Source organism: Asparagus officinalis, chromosome 5 (genome assembly GCF_001876935.1).
Source record: "Asparagus officinalis chromosome 5, Aspof.V1, whole genome shotgun sequence".
Lineage (NCBI taxonomy): Eukaryota > Viridiplantae > Streptophyta > Magnoliopsida > Asparagales > Asparagaceae > Asparagus > Asparagus officinalis.
This window is the reverse complement of record NC_033798.1, coordinates 100,970,858-100,977,220: the sequence shown is the minus strand read 5'-3', so window position 1 is coordinate 100,977,220 and position 6,363 is coordinate 100,970,858. Positions and strand designations below refer to the sequence as shown.

Below are 6,363 nucleotides of genomic sequence, written 5' to 3'. Positions count from 1 at the left end.
AGATATTTTTTTGTCAAAAGAAGAAAAGACCATCTCCTTCTATTAAAAAGAATGTAATGAAAAACATGTGCATATATAATCTCAATATCCTACAAGCTAATTAATCTTAGGTTGCCAATGTGAAGCTAGCTAGGAGTGACATGTGGACTCACGAGTCAAATGCTTCATACAAAAAAGTTGTTTCCCAATATCAAGCCTAGTAAGGCTTGAAGTCATGCTACATATGTTGCAAATTATTCTCACAGTCCTAATAATCCCAATAGAGCTCAGTCAACATTGCTTTACAAAAAAAAAGAGGAACATCTCTACACTAGAGTGGATGCCAATGCGCCTCAAAGACCCTAGAATGCATAGGGGGAACATGGGAGCTAGATTTGATATGCTTCTAGGGTTTGAGGCATACACATGAAATGAAACACATTTATAAATGGAAGTTTTTTTTTTATTTATTTATAAATTTTGTTATATTTTGGTTGGCTGATGTTATGTCATCTTATCCTCCCAAGAAAGACAAAGAAGGCAGGCCTTTGTCTACTAACCTCTTTGCAATCACTTTTGCAGCGTGCATGTAAAGCACATCCAAACAGAAGGGGGAGAAAAAAGAAAGGACTTTGTACTCTGCCATGTGTCTACTTGGTTGCAGCAAAAGGTTAAAGTAGATAATAATGGTAATAACAGCATTCTTACATTTTTAATGATTGGAACTTACATTTCATATTAGTTTGAATTTTCTCTTGAGTTTTGGGAAGGGTAATCTGTTGCTTATGTATAATAACTGGAGGATATTTCTACGTATAATATTTCAAAAAATATCGATTTTGTTTATCTAGTGTTATTAATGACTATTACTACAAAAACAATGACAGTTTGTTGATTGGTTAAAACGATATTACCTGTCATTTGATAAAGATCTTATATCTCTTATTTGGCCTTCTAACTTTCTCTGAAATTTACCTCAGAATTTTTCTCTTTCAATTGTGTATATGTTGAAAGTTTAAATGTGGATACAATTTTAAATTGGAAAGAATTAGAAAACTATAAGTTTATAAAAAAATTAGGATCAATATCTAATCATTTAGACTTGGGATCAAATTCGCCTATCTAACTCTAGTGAGATAACTATTTCTCTACAAGTTGTACATTGTGATTTATGGATAACATAGCTCAAGAGAATTGAAGAGCGACTAAATTCCAGATATTTCATATATATATATAGAGATATTAAATAGACGTTTTCCGTGAATAATTGAGTAATAAAAAATTTATATTAGTTATACCAAACAAAATGTCAATGATAATTCTTGTAAGGTTTTCTTTGAATTTTTTAGAGAAAGTACTAATGATGCACTGATAATAACAGAAGTGACCAAAGAGAAAGGATTAATAATGATGCAAAAAAAGAAAGACTAAACGGTGGCATTTTAGTCATTCCTGTCCCCTATTTTACAACCCCTTGCACAATTTTGCGAATTTGCAACCTCAGTCCACATGAATCCTCTTAGGAAGGACTGAACCCAAAAACCCACAATGCCCTACATTTCCCTCTTTGCCCTCAACCCTCAGCCTCGCCTTCCCGCCAATTCGGACCGTTACAAGACTCAATTCAAAAATTTCCTTCACCCACCTCTCAAATTCACTCTCCAAGAACCACCCCATTGCTCCTCTCAACCCCTCGACTGCCGTCTGATCAGCGATCAACCGCCCATCGGATGCCGATCTTAGCCTCTCGATGATGCCCTCTTCGATCAGGTGGGCCCCACCACTGGCTATCTCGTCCATTGTAATGGGTGTACCAATGGACTCAAGCAGTCCATTAGGGAGTTTGACTTCATCGCCTTCATCAATTTCATGGGTCAGATCACTGTCTTCAGCACAAATATTGAGATCAAGCTCAAATTCAGCTGCGTTCAACTTCAGTTTCTTCTTGTTCTCATTGAAAGAAGAATCTGATTCTGAACTCTTCCTCTTGTGATCAGACGAAGATACCTCTTCGACCGAGAGCCTCATCTTCAGTACTCCGTCATGGCTCTCATCAGTAGAATTGAGATTTGCAGAGCTTGAAGTAGCCAGAATGAAGACAGTATGGGATAGTTCCACCGTTCCCCCAAATGGGTTCTTCAAAATTCCAGTTTTGATGCATTGAGAGATCATTTGTATAAACCCCTCGTTTGCTTGATCGATGTCCTCAATCAAAACCACACATTTTGAATCTTTTGCTATTGCCTCAATGAGTTCGTCAACACCATCAGCTGATATTCTGGAATTGATGCATATCAGTTTATCAGTAGACCCACAAAAGGATTCTGTTACAACCCGAGCAAGCCTCCTCTTGCCAATTCGATCAGTTCCTTTAATTAATACCCAAGCGCCATTCTTTGATTGGCAACCAGCCAATGTTTCAACGATCGAAGGAATAATCTCAGATTGCCAAGGGATGTTCTCTTGCAGAAGCCTGCTTAATTCTATGTTGTTAGCTTTTGCTCTCTGATCTGTTGAGGTTGCAGTGTCAGAGAACACAGGATTTCCGAGTGCAAGTGTGGTCTTCACATCAGATTGCCAAGGTCTCTCGCTATCCCTGTTCTTGAATTGGGGTGTAAAGATGGGGCTTGCTTTGCTAATTTCAGGAGTCGATTTGGGGAATAAGGTAGAATTTGATTTGTTCTTATTGTCAGTTAAGAGAGAAGACCACCATGGATGTGATGAAGGATGTGAAGGTAATATACGATTTGAGCTTTGCTGCAAATGGTGAAGATTTCGGCATAATCTGTTCCATTTCCTCCTCAACTCAATCAAGTTATCCTGAAAAAGATGTTGAAAGAGTTTATAAGCTAACAATGGGATTTTAATAAAAGCATTTGGAAATTTTCTATTTTTTGAGAAATTAAGCTTTATAGCTTATACCTTGTGATGATTCTCTGGTTTATGTGGTTGCAACCAGTAGGGCAATTGTGCTGATCCAGTGAAGACTGATGCTTCTTTCTCAAAATTAGAAGTGCATTCAGAACAGCAATGGAGCTTTTCTTCTTCTTCTTCTTCCTTGGAATACAAAGGCTTTTTCTCCAGCATTTGGAAAGGGAATTGTGATAGCTTTGTCACCCTTGAATCAAGACCACTGCATGATACACAGAGAAAAATGTTGAAAACATGCACACCCTTGAATCAAGACCACTGCATGATACACAGAGAAAAATGTTGAAAACATGCACAGCAAGTACACCTAGTCGGTCGATTGATCCCATGTATCAGTCGACCAATATGACCCTAAGTTCTGAGTATTGTAAATTTCCTCCGGAAGGTCGACCGATAGGATTTATCAGTCGACCGACCAGAGTTTGTTCTGGTGCATGTTTCGTGCACTTCAGTCGACCGATGAATCCTATCGGTCAACTAATAACGGGTGGAGCGGTTGAAAACAGTATCCTATTCATTTTGGAATTAGGGTTTATATATTAAAAGGAACGTTTTTTCTAGGTTTTGACAAGAGAAATTTGAGCACTTTGAGAGGGAGATTCTGTGAAGGGAGAGAAATCTTGTTGGTGAGGGTTAATTTGATTGTTTGAGAGTTGTTTCTCCTTCATATAGTGAAATCTCCCCCATCCTCTCCCCGTGGACGTAGGCATATTGTCGAACCACGTAATTCTCTGTGTTTGCGATTGATCTTGGTTGTTTATATTGTGGATTGTGCTCTTGTGTTCTTTGTGCATTGCTTACCGACTTGTTGTGGATTGAATCCACTTCCGCTGGACGCAACAAAAAATGGGACTTAGATTTCATATTAATCATTTTTTGTGTCTCTCCAAAGGAGTAGTCATATTTAAAAAAAAGTAATTATTTTCACATTTCTTAAAAAAACATACCGCCATCCTGCCTGGAAATCCTGAGAAAAGTAAGAAGCATCACATGACTTCATATTATTAGTTCTATATTTGCTTCACCTTCTCATTCTAGTGATCTTTTACTTAAAACATCAGACCAGAAATGATGACTCATCTCGTTGTTATTATAAGAGATGCATGCGTACCTACTTGAGTTAAGTCCAAATTCATGGCTTTGTTGAGATAACTTTTTTTGAATCGATGAGTCTTCACCTATAGACATCAAAACATAATAATATTTGATTTCACTATTCTAAAGAGAAAACTATGCACACATCTGGATAGCAATCTCCTTTCAGAGAAAAAATCATCACGCATCACTTCCTAAAGCATTACAACAAAAGGACATGCACAATAGAACATGATCTTTTCCACCTTATATTCAATGATATGTTTCTGAAAAAATTCTAAAAATAGCATCCATGTTGCAAACTATTGAATCACTGTCTGCCACCAAACCGCTTACGAAGTGGTCCAAACTTCGTAACACAAAAACAGTTGAAGAAAACCAAACAACATGAAAACAGCATGCATCTCTTTCATAGTAAAAAGGAAAATGACAGTTTTGATGAAGAAAGAGGCAAAACGAAGGCTCTCACCTGGGAGCTTGGAGGCTTAGCTTAAGCCCACCTGAAGGGACCACCACTGCCTGCAGGGCCCATTGGGCCTCAAGAGAGGGATGCCTCATCAAGCACCTCATGTAAGTTTGATAACTTGCAGTTGCCATTAACCAAACTCTGCTCACTTCCTTCATCTCTGAAACTAACTTCCCAATTTCCTCAACCAAATACTGAACTGGCCTAAACCCATCTCTTGTTTCTTCATCCAGAGCCCATCTCAGATCTCCAACAAAGACGATCACTTTCCCTGATGCTAAGGAAGTCAGTTTCCTTCTCAAATCCGAGACTTTCAGGTCCACTTCTCTCCTGCTCATGAGCCTGAGATGAACATAGGAGAGCTGAAGTTTAATGAAATGAGAGGATTTGAGTTCATCAGGGATCTCTCCTCTATCCACTCTCCTCATTAGCTCAGACATTAACCCCTCTGCTATTGAAACAGAGTCCCCAATTACTACTGTATTGCTCTTCCCCTGTTTCCTTAACAAAACATCAATAACCACCTTGATATCCTCTTTAATGGTAAAAAGGGGACATGGGTTTTGATCATTAGATGGTTTTAGAAAATGGGTATGCAACAAACTAGCACTAGTGATAATGTCTCTACTTGAATCAAAGAAAAAAGGGGAAGATGAAGAGAAAACAGAGCACCCATCGTCTTCAATATTGGATTTCACTGTAGTACTAGAGAACCCAGCCTCTCTCATAACTCTACTAACACTTGGGTCATCTAAAATTGATATAATAAGCTGCTCTAACTCTACTTTAATAGCTAAAATTGGTTGTTGCTGCTGCTGATGAAACTGCTGTTGCTGTTCAATGCAGCCCCTCCGCTGATGAGCTTGAGCTCTCTTTAACGCAGCAATGAGGGCATTAGAGAGAGAGGGCTGAGCCTGAATCAAAGACCCAGATGAAGGTGGAGGAGTTGTAGGGAGTCTATTGAGGGCTACATTGAAGCAGAGCTCAAGAGCTCTGCATTGGAGAGGGTGAGAGGTTAAGTGATGAGGGTGAGATTTGAGGCAAGCTCTTCTTAAGAGATTGGAGGAAGATGATGATGAAGTTAAGAGAGTGGCTGCAACATGAAGAGGGGTAACTTGAGCATGGCCTCTCCTTCTTGCTAAGTTGAGAGAGAGCTTGAGAATGGAGGCTGCCTCTGTTGTGAGGGCCTGCTGAATTGAGCAAGCTCCAGTGCGCATAACTTAAATCCCAAAGGAAACCCCCTCAAAACCGCAAAAGTGAGAGTAGAGAACTCAGAATCCTTAATCCTATTGAGATTTTTTGAGAAGAAAGAGTAGTGAGAAACTACCCCTTTTTTGTGAGGATTTGAAAAGAGTTTGTAGTGGTAGAGGAGGAGCTGGTGTTTTCTTCATGTTATATAAGAACTCTGATGTTGCTTTATATTTCTATTTTTCAGGGGGTTTGATCACTTTTTTTTTCATTTATGTACTGTTCACTTTATTTAAGCGTTTATTTGGTTTTTATAATTTAATTATTTTGGGGTGATTATTGGTGGCAATATATCGTGAGATTTTGAAAGGGGTTTGGCGCAAAGTGAACAGGAAAAGAGATTCAAAGAGGTTGGTTGGTGCTAGGCTGCTGCTGGCCCTGTGATTCCTCCACAGAGAATCTCTTGTATGCATTATGCATTTCTCTTCATCTGAGGATTGATTTAACTTTTCTACCTGATTATTTTGTTGTTATTTCAAACAATACTGTAAATTTGTACAGGATAACTGAGACGGTTTGCATTGGATGATATGCTTAAAAAAGATTTAAAAATGTAAGCATTTTAAGAAGTTAAAGCAAACTCTTACTAAAAATAGAATGGAAAATAAAATCATGTATGGTTTCAAAGATATACAAAAATAATG

General features: G+C 38.3%; 1 protein-coding gene across 1 annotated transcript; it reads right to left on the bottom strand.

Moving 5' to 3' along the window:
* LOC109840392 (protein SMAX1-LIKE 4) lies at positions 1,364-5,869 on the bottom strand. The gene is made up of 3 exons (XM_020409021.1): positions 4,475-5,869; positions 2,902-3,112; positions 1,364-2,799 (listed from the first exon to the last, which is right to left on the bottom strand). Exons 1-3 carry the CDS (start codon positions 5,686-5,688, stop codon positions 1,480-1,482), a joined length of 2,745 nt encoding a protein of 914 aa, XP_020264610.1. The 5' UTR covers positions 5,689-5,869; the 3' UTR covers positions 1,364-1,479.

What these genes read in the sequence shown, in the direction of transcription:
- LOC109840392 (XM_020409021.1), bottom strand. Translation starts at nt 5,688, where the DNA reads ATGCGCACTGGAGCTTGCTCAATTCAGCAGGCCCTCACAACAGAGGCA. An exon ending in CTAAGCCTCCAAGCTCCCAG is followed by an intron (nt 3,113 to 4,474) that starts GTGAGAGCCTTC and finishes TGTATCATGCAG; the next exon opens with TGGTCTTGATTCAAGGGTGA. An exon ending in AACCAGAGAATCATCACAAG is followed by an intron (nt 2,800 to 2,901) that starts GTATAAGCTATA and finishes CATCTTTTTCAG; the next exon opens with GATAACTTGATTGAGTTGAG.